This window comes from Talpa europaea (assembly GCF_964194135.1).
Source record: "Talpa europaea genome assembly, chromosome: 9".
NCBI lineage: Eukaryota > Metazoa > Chordata > Mammalia > Eulipotyphla > Talpidae > Talpa > Talpa europaea.
In genome coordinates this window covers 106,172,348-106,190,932 of record NC_140076.1, presented here as the reverse complement: position 1 = coordinate 106,190,932, position 18,585 = coordinate 106,172,348, and the positions used below count along the sequence as shown (strand labels likewise).

The following is an 18,585-nucleotide window of genomic DNA, read 5'->3' as shown; positions in this document are numbered from 1 at the left end:
TTGCGCCTTTGTACCTTATATGCAACTGGTAAAATAGTATTAACACCCTTTGTAAGCATAATGTGCATTCTTGAAAGAGATAGAACATTGATTTTCTGTAGCATTTTAAGTTTCTGCAAGATTTCCTGTGTCCATATAATGGAATCACAGAAATTATCTTACTAGGAAAAGCAGTGTTTTTGTGATATGTAAATGCTTTCTATGCATTTTTCTGCTATGGAATTAATATTGGAGAAAAGTGGCTTTTAGTAATAAGGTAAATTTACATATTTTAAGTCCATAAGTGAGCTAAGATGTGCTGAATTTCACAAAGGACAACTGATAGCACAACTATATTTAGTGCCTGTGTTACTAGATGGAAGCAAAAAACTCAATTTATTCACTCATTTTCTCAGTGCCATATAACAGAGTACTGTGTCCCTAGCATCTGATACATAGTCTGAGGTAGGAAATAAATGTTTTGAAAGCATTTAATGATAACTTTAAAAAAAGTAAAGGTACAGATAATTGCCACAATTTAATATTGATTTAAGGTGTATGTGATAATTTCTCCAGGAGATGGCACTGTTGACTTTTTTCCTTTTCAGATAGTAAGACAATAGACCATTCATCTTTGTGTCACCCAAACAAAGAAATACTCCTGTATGGCCCCTTCTCTCCCCCCAGTTAATCACATGCTTCTGGAACTGACTGTCTTGTGATCTACTTTGTAGTTGGTGTAGGTTCAAAATCTGTATTTTAAATAATAATCTGACACAAAGTTAATGGAAAGGAACAAATTGTTCAGTTTTCGTCAGTTCTGTAGCTGAGAACTTGAAACTAGTGATTTTACTGTCTGGCTCAGATACCATTCAAAAGTATCATTTACTTCTCATATCTCACTCTGATTGCTCCGTAAACATGTACATTCGTAAATCTTTCTGTTTGCAAATGAACTTGACCAGAAGGGTTTCACTGTAAATTTTGGATCTGGAGCACTGCACCATTTTGTTCTGCAATGAATAAACACATTATCATTTGGGTTCACTTCAATGTACAGTTAAAAGTAATTTTTAGTTACTTTATTCACGTGTGACATTTTCCATGCTTTGTATCTTTGTAAAGAACAACTAGCATTCAAAAGGATGGAGTCTGAAGTTAAGATGCAGAACTGGTTTTACTTGTGCTGCGTGTTTTAGAACTTATGTGCTGAGTTTCCATCCCTTTTTTTAATTGGAGGGGGGTACTCATTTAGGGGTCATCACATACTGAAAATCAAGCTTGTGCAATGCACTCACTGCAGAATCACTGCACTTTGGTGAAGATAAAACGGTAGAGCCTAAAGTAGACATTGGGGAGTTTCCTAGCGCCCCTTTACCTGTGCCTAAGGTCTAGGCTACTCTCCAACTCCTGGAGAACCAGTCTGCAATTCCACCTTTGGCCTAACTGCCCGCAAGAGCGGGAGGTGAGCAAGGCCTTACGTTCTCCAAGCTGCCTGAGTCATGGATGCCCTGATGTCCATCTGCCTCAGTAGGATTAGCCCACACAGCTCGCATTCGCCTTGCAGGCCAGCAAGACGTTGCCTCTGCAGACAATGGGCGCGCCAGTGCGCGGGGGTTAAAAACCTGAAGCACCGGTTCGTGCCAAGCCCCCTTTTCCAGCTGAGCGAGCTCTGGGATTCCCTGGGGAGATTTTGCAGGCGCTGCCGCAACCCAAGGAATTTTAGGGGTGTCTCTGGAGCAGAGGCGGGGACTCGCGCAGCCCCGGCTTGAGGGTGCCGGGGCGGGGCGGGGGTGGGGGGAGCAGCAGCAGCAGCAGCAGCAGCGCGGGGCTGAGGGGGGCGGGCTTCTCGGGGCGCAGGCAAGCTCCTACGTTAACTCTGGAAGCCCGGCCCGGAGCAGTCGGGGGGCGGGGGATGACCTCAGCCGTCTCTGCCACGTTCCAGCCAATCAGCCCCGCGTCTTGGCATCCGAATCCAGGACCCCCGAAGCCCCGGGCGCGCGAGCCAATGGGAAGTGGGCCGGGGAAGAGGGACAGGCGGCCGGCCTATGGGGCGGAGCGGCCCGGCTGCGCGTATCCAAGGAGCGCCGGGCCCCGCTCGGGGGTGTGGCGCGGCGCCGGCGGGGGTGGGCGGGCGCGCCGGGTGGCAGGTGTCAGCGGCGTCGGCATTCGGCGGCGATGGAGCGGCCCCGGGGAGCTGCGGCCGGCCTCTCGCGCGGGCGGCGCGGCCTTGGCGCCCTTCTCGTGCTCCTGCAGCTGCTGCCGCCGGCCGCCCTGGGCCAGGACCGGCTGGACGCGCCGCCGCCGCCCGCGGCGCCGCTGTCGCGCTGGGCCGGCCCCGTCGGGGTGAGCTGGGGGCTGCGCGCGGCCGCGCCCGGGGGCCCGTCTCCGCGCGCCGGCCGTTGGCGCCGCAGCGCGCACGACCCGGCCGAGGGCTGCGGCGGGGCCCGGGACTCCGCGGCCAGGCTGGCCAACAACACGCACCAGGTGAGCGGGCGCCGCGCCCCGGGCCCCCCCCGGCCCGCGCGCCCCCGGCCCCGGCCCCCGCGCGGCGCCCCTCGGGCTCTCCGCGCGCCTCGCGCCCCCGCGGGGAGGCTCCGGCGCCCCCGGCCCCGCGCGCCCCGCGCCCCCCGCGCGCCCTCCGCGCCCTCTGCGCCCCCCGCGCGCCCCGCGCCCCCCCGCGCCGCGGCCCCGAAACTGCGGGCGGGCGGAGTCCAGCCGGGGGGCGGCCCCCGCCGCTGGGCGTCGTCACAGGGGAGGCCGGCTGGGGCCGCGGCCGCGTTCTGTTCTGGAAGTTGTCGGGGTCGCTCGAGCGCCGCTGTTTTCCGTCTGTGTAAATAGCCGGACCCGGCCCCCCCGGCCCCACCTGGGCATTGGAGGCGCGGCCACCTCTCCAGCGCCCGGGGAGCCTGGGCCGCCCGGAGCAAAGGTGCGTCCTCTCGGGGGCGTCCCTTGCAGGCGGGCGGTCCCCGGCGGCGGGTGGGGGGCTGCGTGTGTTCTCGTGGTGAGAGGAGCAAGCGTGGCAGGGATGACAACGTGTGTGTGTGTGTGTATGTGAGCTCGTGTAACACCGTCAACTTGACCTGCTGAGGCCTCCGACTCTGACCGGGATGTCCCGTGGTGACGAGGTTCCCATGAGTTGGAAACACACTGCAGATGCTCTGCTGTGAACCGGGTCCTGGGCGCACACGCTGCGGTGTGTCCACTCTGCTCTTGGGGACCAGCAGCTCCACCTTTGCACACTACTGGGCTGAGTCAACCCTCAGGTGTGCCCTGGCTCCTAAGCTCCAGTGCAGCTTGTACCTCTTTCTAGTTTTTGTCACCCACCATGTAGTTATTGCTGCCCACATTTGCATAATGCATTTTTAGTTTAATATATTTTCCTCATCGTATCTTTGCCTCTTTCAAAGGGAGCTGCATGTGAGCACACAGATAAGTGCCCAGCCGCTCTTGTCTTTGTGTAACCATCTTGGCTATCAGCAGAATCTGTCTTTCTTGAGTATCTTTCTCCCTCTGCCCGGACCACACTTGTTGGCTGTGCATCATTCTCAGCTCTGGGGGCTCAGGACAGTAGTGGTTGAGGCGCAGGCAAATGAAGAATTAATCTGCTTCATGCAGTCCAAGCAGCAGCTGCCTAAAAGTGGCCAAGGTAGTGCTGAGGGGCGGGAGGGGTTGGGGCAGGTAGGGTGCAATGAGTATGGGCATGTCTTCCTATTCCATGAGAAGGAAAACTCTGTCCCTATTCACAGTGGGGAGTTGAGAAAGGCTTAAGGACACTGATACTTAATTTATAGCAGGAGGACTCTTCCTTGAACCAACTGACACAGCTTTCTTACTCCATATTTCAGATTTTGTTCTTACTGGCTGATCTGCTTTTAGGTCTGTTGCTACTCCTGGAGTTTACTCCTTTAGTTCACATCTTCCCTGCTTAGTGTGTTGTGGTAAGACATTCACAATGTGTTGATTTCTGAAACAGAAGTGGTTCTTAGGCCAAATCTACTCAAGAGCAGATCTGAAAGCTCTCATTCTCCAAAATCCATGTATTAAGAAATTTCCCTCTATTTCTTTCATTTTATTTAGCTATTTCCAATAACTTTTAAGCTTCCCCTCTAGTCTCCTTCCACTGGACCGAATGTGAAATAGCTGTTTTTCTCTTTGTTAATCATCCTTCTTCTCTTCTCCAGAGATTCCCAAGCTTTTCATAATGTGGTGAAAGTAGTCTTGTAAATAGTCTTCACCTTGGAAATGGGTAACTAAAGTAGCTCCTAGAAATCCATGTGCTTAATCAAGAATTGTTATGTAGTAATTTGATCTATTCTTTTAATTCTGTGTTTTTAGACGAAGTCGTAAATCATTCTGAATGGTGTTGAGAAGATCTATTATTTTTGAACCCTTTGTAACCTGTATGTAATAAAAGTATCAGCATGACAGAACTTTTCATCAGAGATATTGTCTACTTTTATGTGCTAAAATTCAGACACACGTTTCCTACATTAGTTGACAGGATTCAGCTCCCAAGAAAAATAAAATACTCTTGGTTCTCTTCTTAAAACTTGATGTTTATTTCAAGCCATATTAATTCACATAGTCAGTGTATATGAATTTCCTCCAAACACCCAGATCTTGGCTAGATCCTGGGGGTGCTTGGAATGCAAAGAAAAGATAATTCAGACTGGAGAATGAAAAGTCCAGAAGGTTTTAGCAAATCTAGACCTGTTTCTATAGCTTATTTGCTTTATGAAACTGTATCAGTGTTTTATCTGAAGCCACACAGAACTCAAGCATGGTAGAGCTTTTATATTCTGGTTTTAGACCTGTGTCCTGAAGAGTGAGAACTCAGGTCTCTTCACTCATGTGATCCAAGTACGTGTGTATTTATAAATGTTCTTTTCTTAGACTCAGTAAATAACTTTCCTTTTGCCTTTAATCCAAAACTTTCATAGGCCTCCCTGGTGGCGCAGCGGGTTGAGTGCAGCACTGTGAAGCTGTCCTCAGCCTTTGCCGCACCAGTTCGATTCTTGGCCAGCTGGGGAGAAATCCACATGGCGCGGGAGACCTCTCCTGTCTTGCCCACTGCTCCCCTCAGCAGTGCTTTCAGTCCATCTGCCTGTTCTGCTCCCCACTCTGTCTCTGGTGAATCCTCTCACCCTCCCGCACATCTGGCCTGTACCCCACTTCTTGTACAAATAATCTTTTAAAAAAACAAACAACAAAACTTTCATGCCACCCTTTTCATTGACTGCTTTCAAGTGTTGATGCCATGTATAACCTTTGTACACGAGAAAATTAAGCAAGCCTAAAAGTTCTTACTCATGTTGGATTGCTTCAAAACATTTCTTCTGTAAGCACCCCTTTGAGATTAGACTCGAAACTCGGTCTTACAGGAACAGATGAAATGCCTTGGCCAGAGCTGTGGTGGTGGCTGACATAATTTCCTTACTTTTCATTCCTGTGTTCAGACAGTTTGACATTTTCCTTAAAACTTTTAAAACTTAGGATTAAGAAAGCCAGGAACTGTTGCTCATTCTCTTTCCTCCCTTTCCCCCGTCTTTAACTATTTCTTTACACGTAACTTCCCAACTTTTACCCAACATCAAAGCATCTGGTTTCTTAAATAAACAGGCCTGTTGAGAGGCCATGTTGTATGGGCTGTCAGCTTAAGAAGAATGTGTGTGTTTGTTTGCTGGTGCTGGCAGGGCTGGGTCCAGGCTGACAGGACTGAATGTGCCTGTGAGAGGCTTCAGGAGCTGCTGTCCTTAGCCTGTTGTTGTGGATCTCTGTAATACCGAGAACTCTGAAGGTCAGTGCCTGGAAGTGCCTTGGAACTTCCTAACTGCCTAATTTATTCCACCTCTTTTCTTACTGCCTTCCCAGCACTCCCACCCTCACCCTTCAGTTAATCTTCCCTCAAATTCTCTTTCATCCATTCATTTTGGAGTCAAGGAGAGGAATTCTCTAGGATCTCCCTGGTCCTGGTTGAACAGAAGGTATCTTTCATGCAGTATGCCAAATCAAACCTTTAATCTCTGAGGGATGTTAAAATGATTGATGCATTGGAGATAAAAGTAGTTAAAAGTAGCAACAGGTTTGATAAGGTATGTTTATTCAGGGAAAGGTTAGCCTTCATCTGAGGTTTGGTTGGGGTGAGAGGAGAGAGCTAGCCAGGTAAGACAGATGGCTCAGAGGGAATGCAGTGTAACTATTAGGCAAGTTCTCTGCTGACTCCAATACTTGGCTTCGTGCATGGTGATTTTTAGTTAGAAATCTTAGTCTCCTGTCTGTGGAAATAATTTGAAGAAGGCTTATGTTCTGCTCAATTTCTAATGACTATTTTCTTTTTGTAACGATGATGATAATAATAATGGTAGGCTCTCCATCCTGCAGTATTGAGCTGATCTTTTTATGTCAGGTTCACAGAGGCTGTTAACAATTTCTTCTGCTTTCTGCTAATTTCCAATCAGCTTTTGCCAACAAGCACTGGATTCTCAGTGGGTGACTGTGAGACTTGCTCTCCAACTTTGTCCTAGTTGGCCTGTTTTACCCTTGTGTGATTCTCACACACAGAGCAATGCCTGGGCGTGGTTCAGAGCAAGAGAATGACATTTCCTCTTCTCCCTCCACCCCTACCTCTCAATTTGACTTTACATATAGCAAACTGTTTCCAGACTGGAGAGATGATGCTTGGATGTTTTATATGCTTAGAAGCTAATATTAAGGTAGATTAAAAACCATCAAGTCTGACATATAATTAAAAATACAGCCTTTTTTAGCAAAAGGCTGTGTGGTAATGGCTACAGAAATACGAAATAGATACGGAAATATGAAGTAGATCTGCTGTTAATAAATTTCTAAATGCTTCAGTTTCCTTTCTAACCATTTGTTGCCAGTGTTTCTATTGCATTTTTTTCTTTTTCTAAACTTGGTGAAAACTTGTTTTTCCCACTGTCTGTGTGATCTCCCGGATGTGTATGTAGGTGGGTTTGAGAGTAATGGGGCTTGAGGAACAAGCTGGCCAGTGTCAGTCAGTTCTGGCAGGTTTCTTATTGCCATTGTAAGGGTGACTACAATGACAGTGGGGTAGCAGTCTATGTGGCTTTGAAATAGCCGGGTCCAGTGACTCTCCACACAGCCTGTAGAGATTGTTGTACGAGTCCTGGACTTGGGGCTTGGTTCCTTCCCTACCTTCACCTACCAGGATTGAGGCTCTTTTTCTCTCAGGACCCTTAATCCCAATCTCAGGAAACTACAGTAGGACAAAAATCTTCCCTTTGGAGCCTATGGTGTTTTGTTGAGAAAGTTTCCTATGAATTAATCATTTCAGTTTTGTATCTGGTCCTCAATTCCTCATGCACAACATGAGAAGTTTTGGACTAGATTTAAGTATCTGAAAATTTTTGATGAATCATATGGAAGAAGAGGCTGGAGGTTGTGATCCCCAGTGTTTGTTGGTTGATTCTGAATTTAGAAGCTAATTGTGGCTCTTCTGCTTCCCACTTGGACTTGAACATAGTCTGGATTTCACATCTGGGGGTAATTTGTTACCACCTCCAGAGTCTTGCTTCAGTGAAACACTAGTGTTCTTAAAGATAGCAGAAGTATTTTTTTCATTTAATTATGAAAGACATTTGACTCTTATTTATTGGGTAACACTTTTCATTCCTTGTGGGCTGAAAAATCCAAAGCTAATCAAACCTACTAGTTTGGATAGTCGAAAAGCAAACCCAGCAGATAGATGGCAGTAAATTTTTTTTTTCCTTCCTTACAGTACTTTGCCAAAACTGGCTGTTTTTCTTCCCCCCCCCCCCCAGGAGGCAGTGGGGGGGGGGTGGTTTCTGGCTGCCTGTGTATTTGAAAATAAATGGTCAGCTTACTGTTAGTATACTCAGTGCTAATTAGAAACTTAAGTGTGATTAAATATCTTCATCTTCATTGTTTTCATCAGAAGAAAATGTATGATTTTTCCTTCTAAGATCTGTGAGTCTCTTACGTTTGCTTTTGTTAAGAGTTTTGTTCTTTTCTTCCTGTACTAAAAAATTAAGTTCTGATAATTGTACTCCAGCCAAGCTGCAAGTCTGATTCAACAGTAAATTCACCCCTTACTGTTACTTTCTTTTGTTAAACCAAAAGAAACCTGGGAGCACTGACTATAGAAAGGGGCCCCTTGAGGGGGAGGAAGGGAGGAGAGGACCTAGTAAACTGTGGTGGAGGATTAAGTGTACCTTAGAGGTGGGTGTGGCAGGGCGACATACATCTGAAGCAGTTTGAAGTGTACCTCTAAATCATTTACAGCATTGCAAAGCAATGTTATCTCAATTAAAAAAAAAAAAAAGCAGTAATGTCATCCTGAAGGGTCAGGAGCAATTGAACCAGGAAGAAAAATTTTAATTAACCTTACTACTTCCCAGACAAATTTTCTGGTGCTTGGTATTTGTTAGTGAAATTCAAATCATAGATATGTTGTATACAAGATTCAAAACAGCTGTCTCAATACCCAGACTTGAGTCCTGGCTCTGCTACTTCAGTTATGTGATGATGGACGATTACTTTACTTCTCTGATCTTTATAATATATATATACTTTTAACTAGAGACAAAGCTTGAAGATTATTTGAGATGTTTCATCAAATGAGAAATTTTATTAAACTTTAATGATTAGTGCTAAGTTTTATCAAAAAAATTTTTAAGTACTGTGTAGATAGGATTCATTTACACCCTTACTATATTACCTAGAATGGAACCTAGGCCTATACAGAAGCATCAAAGTTAAACATCAAAGGTATCTGTATCGGTGCCACCTTAAGGGTTTATATGTTCAGAGATGGCTTGCTGAGATGGTGGAAGAAGTTTTGAAGAAGGGTGATCTCTGCAGTGCAGTGGTGCGAGAAGGCCCCCTGGATGAAGTGTCAAGGAGTGGAGGCAGTTCTTAGGGTGATCTGTAAAGGCGTGGAGGTAGGAATATCCAAGTTGTGCTTGAGGAATGGTCAATGGCAACTTTGTTTTGAGGAGTAGTTGATAAGTATGACTGAGGTTTCTGGAAAACATAGGGAAGCCAAAAAAGATAAGCTCAGCCCACCTCCCATAAGAGCTATTTTGACTTCCCTGTATGTTTTCCTGGGTGGGAAGTTTGGCACTAGGACCTACGGGGACAGTATTTTCGCAGGTAGTAGCGGACATGAACTAGAGCCAGAGAAATCAGAGGTGGAACTGGGGACCCAAGAAGAGTTATACCCCTTTTCGAGGCTGTCGCTGCTGTGCTGAACCCCCAGCAGGAGAGCAGAGTAGAGGGAGGGCTGACCCACTTTCACACCTAAGTGCTAAAGGCTCCAAGGAGCACCTCCAGTCTCCCAGACCTTACAAAGGACAGTGCAGGCCACGGCATGAGAAACCCAGGCTCTATAGAAAGGCGAAGCCCATGAACAGCTTTATTTTTTCTGAACATTTGTGAACAAGGATAAGGTTGAACTTTTGCTGATAACGTACTTAATAATCATGCTTTTACTGATGAGGCTAAATGACTTGCTTGATGGGCCAAGAGCTGGGAGAAGAACACACGTGTCTGGACATGGTGCTAAATTTGGAGATGTTTCATAAGTGATGGTATAAATCAGTGTGCTGACTTTAGGGAAAAGGCAAGTTTATAGACCTCATTACAAGTTATCTAGTTACGAATTCTCCTCTGCTCCTTAAGGTCACCCTTAAGAGAGCTCCATAAGCCTTTCTAAGCCTCAGTTCTCCATCATGTAAAACAGAGCACTATTAGGAGGCTTTGAAGTGAAAACGTAAATGAAAATGTGTGAAAACCTTCAAGTCCCATGTACATATGATTTGTGTCCTTTCTTAATAAGCTTGTTTATTTGTTACTGAGTCCAAAGAGCCCAGTTGTCAGTCAAATGATCCTGACAAATGCAGCCCTTGAGCCAACTCCAGAGGAGCGTGTGCATAAAACAAGACAAATGAGGCATACATGTATTTGGTTTTTATCACTTGGCAGAGTTGGGTGACAGGCTTGGATGGGGGTGGCAAAGATGAGAGTGAGTCAAGATTGGCAGCAATGTCAGAAGCGTATGTGCTCTATTAACTTTCATGATTGCATCAAAATTTTAATTTGTTAAAATGATTAATATTTATTTGAGACCGTGGTTAGGAGGAGTCATAACCTCAGGTCAGACCTGGATCCAGCCGTCAGTGGTGACCTCAGGTGAAACTTGATCTTTAAACTAGCAGAGGTGCCTTATATATCAGAAGGACTCAGTAAAAGTTCAGATAAAGACTATAGGTTTTTCATCTGTAACAGGGATATTCTAATATCTTCCTTTTAGGGCCATTGTGAATATTAAATGTGGGGTTTAGTATATATTCATCCTTTCTTGAAGGCATCCTATAATAATTATCTCTGCAAATACGTTACCACTTAGATGCTCAAATATTTGTTTATGCGCTTGACTTTTTTTTCCTATAGCTGTAATTTTTCTTAAAAAATTGTTATGGGGCCTCCCCGGTGGCGCAGCGGTTGAGCGCTGGGTTGTGAAGCTGCCCGCAGCCTCTGCAGCGCCGGTTCGATCCCCGGCTGCTCCCTGACCACAGGAGGAGGAGGATCCCACATGGCGCGCAGACCTCTCCTGCCGCCCGCTGCTCCCCTCAGCAGTGTACTTCGGTCCTTCTGCCTGCTCTGCTCCCCGCTCTGGCTCTGGTGAATTCTCTCACCCTCCCGCACTTCTGACTGGACACAGTGCTTGTATAAATAAATAAAATAAATAAATAAAAATAAAAATCTTTAAAAAAAAATTGTTACGGGTTCTCACAGAAACCAACACTGGATTAAGGGATATGTGCTGGGAGAGTGGGGCCTCTTATTCCTCGGGCCTGCGGTAAGGTGAAGGCAAGAACATCCATCTAGTCTTTTTTAAAACTGTGGGAGATGAAGGAGAAAATACAGTCTTGCCATCATCAGACACACGGTCATCGGGTTATATAATAATGCTTTCAAGTATATGTAGTTATTCACTTAAGAGTTCTAAAGAATTGATAATTATGAAAAGTAAAGCTACTTTAATAATTGTTTCTCTCTTCTTCAGGCTTTAGTGTACTAGACTTAGTGACTGTGGGTTAGTTGACAGACCTGGGATAATAACACCTTCCTTATTTCACTCCCAGCTGAACAGCCGTCCTTAGCGTCACACTCTACTCATCTCTATGAAGTTTTAAGAAATATTAATGAGATGTGATTGGTGCATCTCAAGAAGCTTGAACAGACTGGAATGTTGAGGGAATTAATTTCTATTAATTGCTTACCTCTTTAACATTTCACCACTTTCTGTCCTAGGGCTAACCCCCTATTCCAGTTACAGTGACTTTTCACCAGTCCCTTTAAATCAGCTGGTGGTGTACTCTGCTGCTGCTCCGTCTTTGTCCACACGGCATTCTTCCTGTCTGAACGCCCCTCTGGGTCTGTTGTTTATTTTCTGTTCTTTCCTACAATATGCAGCTATTCCATGTAATCCATATAGAATTCAGTCTTGGATTCCGTTTCATTTCTTGCATTTTTATTCCTCAGATTATAAACATCTTAAAGGTAGGGACCGTCCGCACTTGTAGTGTGAGTGCTGGAAAAAGTAATCATGAAAAGTGTAGTCTGGAGCCAACAGACGTGAGTCTGAATCCTTGCTCTGCCCCTTAGCAGCTGTGTGACTTTAAACAAGCTACGTAACCTTCCTGAGCTGCCTTCTTCATCTATGAAGTGATGCCTATGTATCACAAGTTCTCAGTTATGATTCAACATCAGTATTTTCATTCCTTAATTCAAGTATGGCTTATGGGGCACCTACCATGTGTTAGGCATTGTACTGGGTGCTGAGAATGATGTGGAACTCTGTCTTTATGGAGCTTCATGGACCCTTAGAAAACGGGTGTAGTGCCAGGAAGGCACAGAGCTGGTTCTCTATGATTCCAGCAGATGGGTAAAGGAGAGTCCTGGAGCCGGTGGTGGATTTCTCAGGCTTTTATTGAGCTTTTGTATGTAGTGCAGCAACCAGGTACACGGCAGGCAGGCCTGCCAGGGGGCCAGGAGGCTGGCAAGCCCCCAAGTCCCAGGTGAATCGTCACTCTTTCCTGGGCTCTCTGTTGTTCTCTCTCCTGTGTTCCTGCAGCGTTTTCCGCTCTTCCTGTAGCTCCTGGACTTTGGCCACCACCGATACTGCCATGGCACATCCAGCGTTGTCACAGGCAAACACAGTCTGCTACTCCTCAGCCCTTCCTGAGGTCTTCGGAGGGCTCCACATTGATCTGCATCAAATCATCCTGCCAACTCATGCCAGTTGTAGTGCCAGGAAGGCACAGAGCCGGTTCTCTAAGGTCCTATGCAGACGGGTAAAGGAGAGTCCTGGAGCCCTCAGTGGCTTTCTCAGGCCTTTATTGAGCATTTACATGTAGTACAGCAACCAGGTACACGGCAGGCAGGAGTGCCAGGGGGCCAGGGGGCCAGGGGGCCAGGGGGCCAGGGGGCCCGGGGGCCCGGGGGCCCGCTCAGCCCCTGGCAAGTTTTCACTCTTTCCTCTTTCTCTCTCTCCTGCCTTTGCCTCTCTTGGTGAATATATCAATACTGCAGCCATGGCCCAAGGAAGTCAACAACACAACTGAAAATAACAATGTAACAAAATGCAGGTGCCCAGATCAGGCATGCAATCCTAATGGCAGAGGGCAGAAAAGCCTGTAAATCATTTATGCACAACCAGTCCTTAACAAATACGTAATTGTAAAACGGTAAGTACCACATAGAAAAGAATAACTAGGGAGAATAATTGACAGAGGTCCTTTTAGTCTGGGGCATTAGGAAGGACTTACTGTGACATTATTTAATCTGACATTGGAGGATGAACAGAATTTTGCCGGTAGGAGCAGCATGTTCAAAGGCTTGGGCTTGAGTTTGGTGTGCCCAAGTTTCTGGAAGAAGGCCGGTGTGGCTGCACCAGAGGGAGAGAGGGATGACCCAGTGGGTGACTGGTGAGCCCTTATGGTTCAGGCAGCTGGCAACTGGGCACATCTCTCCATCACTTTCCTTTCTGTGAAGTGGGACCAAGCTGTACCAATTAAGTCCTAACAATTTTTAGGTCAAGCTATTTTATTTTGCATGATTCATCATTAGAAATGAATTATTCCACAAAAATTTTCAAAAACCGTGCCACCCTTTTAAGTGCCAAGGGGTGTTTCGTTTGCTTCTTCTGGAAACTTCCCCAATTATTTCTTTGCAATTTTAGCCACCCTTCTTAATGACCAGGGATCGTTAAGCGATTAAGTTATGCTCTACCATGATTTGAATTATTTTGATGTGGTTTAACGCTGATGCCTTCAAGGGCTGTTGAGACATGTGGAGTTATTTTCTCCCACTTCCTGCGGCCCAGGTTTATACCATAGTGTCACTGTCTGCTTGTTTACTTTTTTCCCTGAAGAAATAATCGCACCCTTGCAATATTCCACTCCTTTCTGCTGTTATTATCTCTAAATACACTGTCCCCCAAATTTTATTTGCTGCATCTGTAAACTAAGAAAACAGATGAGTAATTTTAAGTCATTCTAACAAATTTAGCAAATTAAATTATTGCGATCTCCTCTTAGATGTAAGTGCACGGCTTTGTATCATGGGCAAGTGGCCTCAGAGATCGCCCTTGCCTTCTTCCAGGGAGTGCCCAGTGTTGGGGCCTGCAGCTCACGGAGGTTTGTTACCCGCTCCTTTTAGCCCTCAAATGTTGTGAAACAGGGAGCTGATTCTCCCCGCCCCACACACCCCCAACAAAGACAGTAGTGCAAAAAGCAAACTGAGTGGCTCAATTATTGATGAGTCATAGAATTCTAAAGCTTGCAAGGATTAGAAAGATTGTCTTTCTAGCCCCCTTTCCTTGGCAAAATTACAGTTAGATTGTGCTGTTCAGGTTCATACAGCCTTTGGCGGAACTGGAAATAAAATTCAGGCTGCCTGATGATTAGCCCTGTAGTCTCCTCTGTATCATCCTGCCTCTCAGAAAACTCTGAATATTTGAAGATTTCAAAACTTCCATATTTTATGCTTTGCTTTTTCATTTCTAAGAATAGTCTCCATGTGAACTGGAACATTTTTTATCTTATTTTTGGCTTGTGTTTTATGATCTTAGGCAGTGACTTATTTAACAGAATTCTATTCTGTTGAGATTCCTTCCTGCCGGCTAGAGCTTCACCCAGTTCATGTTCCAGACCTCCCTTGCTCACCGCTGAGTCCTCCCTAACCCGTGCTCCCCAGTGGGGTTGGAAGGCCTAACCTTAAATTCCCAGACTTTATGGGGACACAGTACTTTGCTTTTATATGTAATCTCATTTGATTCCTTTTACTACAGTGAGAGAAAGCACAGTTCACTCTTACTCCTGAGGAAATACATTCCCCAGAGAGAAAATAATTTGTGCCTGTTTCCCCATCCAGGTAGTTATTGGAGTAGCTTTCACATACTTCTGTAATTTTATTTTCACTTTGATAGGCTTAATTCTACAGAATGAATGTTGAGCATGTTGAGTGTGATTTTCAGGCTCCTGTGAGAAGGTTGCTAGAGCAGGAACGGCAGGAGCACAGGCTTGTGGTCAGTGTCGTCTCCCCCGAGCTCAGCACGCAGCCACACTGTCGAAGAAGGAATGTGTGTGAAGGACACTATCACTGAATCCATTCCCGGGTCTACTTGCCAGAGAGGTGGTTCCTGATGGGAAGGTAGTGCCCCCGCATGTGAAACTGACCCCTGCTTGGTTGGGCCAATGTTCTTTCAGCATTTACTTTTGGTTTAAAAGATATTAAGGTAAAGTTATTTCTGTGAAGAATGTTATGTTTTGTGGGCTTTCTCTTTTTTCCAGCTGGCACTAGGAATTAGTCACATGACCACAGAAATTGACATTTGTGATAATGCATGATTTCTAAAATGGGGGGGGGGGGAAATGTGTGGAGCCCAAAGTTTAAAATGGGAGGCAACAGGTATATGGCTGCATCAGCTATCAGGTGATTGTATTTCTGAGAAGGTAACACAAGCTCGTTCCTGTTTTCTAACCTAATGAGTTCCTGAAAAACAATTTGGTTGTAACTCTGCTGCCCAGAGCTCTCTTACAGGAGCAACGGTGCCTGTGAGCGTCATGGGGCTTTAGAAATCACTCTTCAACAGGTGAGGAAGAGAAGCCTGAACATGGTTCAGAAAGACTAGTGTGTCTGTGAACATTGGGGATGTGGTGTTAGTAAATATACTTTACATCAATACAAGCTGCTTGGAGTGGTGAGGGCCCTAGACCCTGTCTTTATGTCCACCCACCTATCAGCCATTGTAATAGAAAAATAAATGCATTCTATGCCACCCATTTAAGTACATATCTTTTTTTTTCTGAAATAAAAATGACATGAGATGAGGTGCAGAGTAATTCAAGTAGTCTTTAAAAAAATCATTGTCATGGCAGGATGGGCACAGTGCAGAATTTCTATGATCTGGCAGACGGGTAAAGGAGTCCTGGAGCCCTTGGTGGCTTTCTTAGGCTTTTATTGAGCTGTTACATGTAGTGCAGCAAATAGGTACACGGCAGGGGGGGTCAGGAGGCCTTCAAGCCTAGGGACAAGTCTTCACTCTGGGCTTCTCTGGTGTTCTTTCTCCCCTTCTCTCTCCTGTTTTTTCTCCTGGCTCTGCTTGGCGAATCTCTCAATACTGCTGCCATGGCCCACAGAAGTAAACAATATAACTTACAACAATGTAACGAATAGGTACAGACCATCACGCGTGCAATCCTAATGGTGGGAGGGCAGAAAAGCTTGGAAACCATTAACCATACATCATAAAAAAAGAAAGTTCTACTATTTAGAAACAGTTACTGTTAATATTCTGAAGTTCCTCCTTAGTCTGTAACCTGTTTTTTACTGGTCAGGTTATCAACATCTTTCAATGTCAGCAAATAACTTGAAACATCGGCAGCACCTGGTCTGTTGTTTTAATGCGTAGCACAACTTAACAAAGCTTCAGGTGTTCATCTAAGATATACAGGTATAAAGTAACACCATGGGGTTATTATAAGGATTAAGTGATAATGTATGAGCTGTCTGGCATGGTCCATGGCCTCTTACATATTATAGAATAATTTCTAAGAGTGGGAGAGCTGGGTCCAGTGTGGGCATTTTAATCCATTGTGATTCAGATGAGAAATAGCTCTCTGGAAGTTGTAACTGCTTACATACTGGCTACTCTAGTCTCCAGGCCCTTGCTGGATACTTTTTGTCAAGCTTCTCTGAAAGGTTGAATGTGTGATCCCTTTATTTTCCTTGAATTTACTTTTGATGATATTTGAGATTAAATAGCCTCTCATAAGTTTGTCGGCCATGTCTATATCCTTTAAAGTTTTCCTTTATTAACCCTTTGTTTTGTATCATTTTGGTAGCAATCTTCTCTTAAGATTATTAAAATGCTCATGCATACCTCTAGGATTTTTATGTTTATCACTTTCTATTGAACTCTTCATGTGGAATTCAGAGTAGGGATAAAAGAGGAGTTAGAAATCCAGCTTTTCATTTTTTCCAAAAACCAAAAAGTGTTTTTTCGAACACTGTTACCATTAACTTTATTTTTTTTTTATTATTTTTTTGTGTGTGGGACCCTTGCCAGTGGTCGGGGGAACGAACCCGTGCTGCAGAGGCTGCAGGCAGCCTCGCAGCCCAGCCCTCAACCTCTGTGCCACCAGGGGAGGCCCACCATTAACTTTAAATCCTGGCTTTATAGTTCAGTAATGAAATCTTGTCCACTCTTGAAATGTGTTTTATTCATTGATCCATCTGGTCTATGCCTGTGCCAGTAACTGTGCTAGGGCATTAATGAATCTCTCTAGAGGTGGCAAATTTCACACTCATTTGCTCCTTACAGAATAAAGCTTGCATTTTACATAGCTGATCTTCAACTTTTTGGCTTCCGAGCTTCCTATCCCAGGGTATGATTAAGTAATCTCAATTACTGTGTTTACTCTGGCCTCTCCGGATACTGGCTCTAGGATTGTCACACAAACAGCATTTTACAGGGTTTCCTTTAATTTTGGCCTATTTCTAGGTCATACATTTGGCTAAATGCTTAACAAAATGTTGTGGCCAGATCAGGTTCTCTTTGTGCTAAATAATCTACCTCTTAGGCACATTACAAAGGAACAACACAGCTATTGTTTACCAGAAATAAAACATACTTCACCTCCCCCCCATGTCTCCACCCAACATAGTATCTTTCTTTGTGGCAGTCTGGAGGTAGACATTCACTCCACCATGTATTGAGAGGCTTCCTTGATTCCTACATGTTTTTATTGTTCAGTCTTTTAATATTGTGGTATATTCATTGGTAATATTGTGTTGGAGGCTTGGGGTTTTTCCTAATAAAGGGATTATTCTGCCTTTCAGTTCTTTCTAGCCACAAAGCTCTGTCTTTTGCTCATAGTTCTTTTATTCTTCTTACTCTACTGTGATTAGAACAATTGAACCATAACTTATTGGTTGATTATGCTCAGTTGAATATTCCATTGGGAACCATGTCTGCCTGAGTAAGTGATCCCTCTCCCTTGTCTCAGCTACTGTGGGTATTTCAAGCAGAAGTACTTTTCTTCTTCTATGCACTTTTCTCAATTTTTATGTTCCTGTTATTTCCTCCTTGACTTTGTTTATCCTGATCTTGAGATTATAATTTAACAAGTACCTATTAGCATTTACTATATACAGAACACTTTACTAGCTGGAGATATTTATTTTGTGTTACCCTTTAACATGTTTTGAAAGACTGGCGTGTATCTTTCTTTGTTCTACCTGCAGACCTGTCTTCTCACCATCTTCTGTTGCTTGTATCTGCTCCCTCCTCTGTGAGCACTGCTAAAATCCCAGTTAGTAGACCTCTTTTTCTTCATATGCAGATATCTGAATTTCTCTTCTGGCCAGTGCCTTTAGAACACTTTGACGTGTTCAGGGCCTCTTACCAATTTCTGGCAACGTGGAGTTAATGGTGAACACAATGGGAAGGTCACTATTATATGTGTGAACACCCAAGAACATGTACTAATGTTTAACAGTGTTTTCTGACCGGTAGTAAAGGCATAGGGATAAACCTTATTCCACCATTGTTTATTGAAATTGTGTAACCACGGTAGAAGGAGGTCACATACAGATCAGTAATGTTTTGGTAGCAGGGATGTGTGAAGACTTTTATAGAGATGTTTGTGGGGCACTTAATATATTTAAGACCTGTGGTAGACCTGATGGGTAATACCAGATGTTAGTGTCTGCCATCTAAGAATTCCTAACATAATTTGAGAGGCAGCCAAATGCGTGAATAGCTATAGTATAAACAATGACCATTAAGTGCTGTGAGAATAATACCCAGGAAGAGATCACTCAAGCTGGGATAATTCGGAACCAGGATGGTTGGGCCCACAAGGGCACGTGGAGCTGTGGCTGCATGGCAGGTCTTGCGCCTGGTGTCATCTCTCTCTTGTATCTGCCAGACATGCCCACCACCCACTGCTGAGAAGCAGTGGATATGTCAGAACAGAACCGCTCTTCTCTAGCCTGCATTTTCCCCTCCCCCCTTTTAAAAAAGTATTC

At 44.8% G+C, this 18,585-nt stretch overlaps 1 protein-coding gene across 1 annotated transcript in view; it reads left to right on the top strand.

The window, feature by feature from the left end:
• Window positions 1-2,035: 2,035 nt before the first annotated feature.
• The window catches only part of SORT1 (sortilin 1), a gene marked incomplete at its 3' end in the record, with an annotated part of 59,312 nt that continues 42,762 nt past the window's right edge, over window positions 2,036-18,585 (top strand). Inside the window, 1 exon segment of the mRNA XM_084242450.1 lies at window positions 2,036-2,466. Coding sequence (XP_084098576.1) covers window positions 2,158-2,466 — 309 coding nt within the window. The 5' untranslated portion in view covers window positions 2,036-2,157.